Source organism: Frankliniella occidentalis, unplaced genomic scaffold, assembly GCF_000697945.3.
Source record: "Frankliniella occidentalis isolate FOCC.00 unplaced genomic scaffold, Focc_3.1 Scaffold37, whole genome shotgun sequence".
In the NCBI taxonomy this organism is placed as follows: domain Eukaryota; kingdom Metazoa; phylum Arthropoda; class Insecta; order Thysanoptera; family Thripidae; genus Frankliniella; species Frankliniella occidentalis.
This window is the reverse complement of record NW_026267167.1, coordinates 113,770-115,068: the sequence shown is the minus strand read 5'-3', so window position 1 is coordinate 115,068 and position 1,299 is coordinate 113,770. Positions and strand designations below refer to the sequence as shown.

At 58.4% G+C, this 1,299-nt stretch overlaps 1 protein-coding gene across 1 annotated transcript in view; it reads left to right on the top strand.

Annotated features, from left to right (window-relative positions):
* Window positions 1-1,299, top strand: part of LOC113205118 (unextended protein) — a 39,185-nt gene that overhangs the window by 26,411 nt on the left and 11,475 nt on the right. The window contains exon 3 of the mRNA XM_052266291.1: window positions 76-178. Within this exon, the coding sequence (XP_052122251.1) occupies window positions 76-178 (103 nt within the window). The remainder of the gene's footprint in view (window positions 1-75; window positions 179-1,299) is intronic.

The window sequence follows — 1,299 nt, the reverse complement described above, 5'->3', positions numbered from 1 at the left end:
TCCTCCCCGTCCGGAACACGGGCAACTTCCTCCTGTGCAGGTGGGTATAACACACTCGGAGGTGTGTGAATGTAGCTTATTTGGAGGTGGGTAACATACACACGGGTACCGAGAAGGAGCGCGGCTACGCCAAGGCCGTCCTCCCCGTCCGGAACACGGGCAACTTCCTCCTGTGCAGGTGGTGGGTTGGGTGGCGCGGCGGACTACTAGTCTACGGCGCCCGCGCGAAGCGCCAGAGGTGACCCCCTGACCTTTTGTGCCGCATGAGGGGGATGGGCGCGACTCTTGGGTGACGGCGGGTCTGGCCGCCCTGGGACGGGGGCGACGGCGACGGGAAATTGGAAAGGCTGCTGCTGGTAGACTTCGTGGAGCCGGGCCTGGGCGGCCCGAAGCCTGGCGCAGCTGTGGGCCGGAGAGGCGCATACTGGCAGAGAGCTCCAATTTCCGTCGGCGAAGGACGTACAACGCGCGCGCAAGACTGCGGCGACGGGGGGCGGGGTGGGCGGCCAGGATGTGTGCGGGCCGAGCGGCTGTGCGGCACCAAGCGGCTCTGAATTAGGCATTTCCGCGATATTCGCCGCCCGAGTCTCATGCTCATTTTTTCCCTTTTATATGCTAATCAAAGAAGTGTTACAGCTCAGGGCCATGAGTATACTCTCATGTCAGGGCTATCGCGAACCTGCGCACCATATGCTGCTGGGATTCCATGGGGAAATGTACGGCCATGAAAATTAAGAGAAATTTGCTTATGCCCGGATGTTGGAGAAAAATTCGGACAGGGTAGCGTTTACTTTTCGAGCTTATCGCCGACGCGATGGATTTACGCCCCCGTGTTTGTTTCTGCAGCCTTTCTTTGCCCGGCGCCCCGATCCTCAACCCTTTCCCGTGGGACGGCCTTAATAAATCTGTAATAATAAATCTGCCGAGACGACAAGAGTGGTGGTGGGTATGGAGTGACGCGGTGGTGTGGTGTCGCAAGGTACCCGCCGGGGCGGTTTGAGGCGGTGCGAGCCGGAGTCGACTCGGGGGAAGTGCGTGCGCACGGTGTCCGTCAGAAAGCGTTTGTGTTTACTTAAATGGAGTGGCGGGGTTTCCGAGCCGACAGCCATAACCCAACCACCCGACAACCCGACCATCGTTTTGAGCGCATAACGAAAGTATACGCCGATATACGTATCTCCTGAACGGTCCAAGAAACCAGAACAAACTGTGGGCCTCGTTATGTCAAAGCTTTAATTCTCGTCTCCTTGCGGCCGAAGGTGTCTTTGGTCAGAACAAGTGACGTGCGCTCCCTTTCAT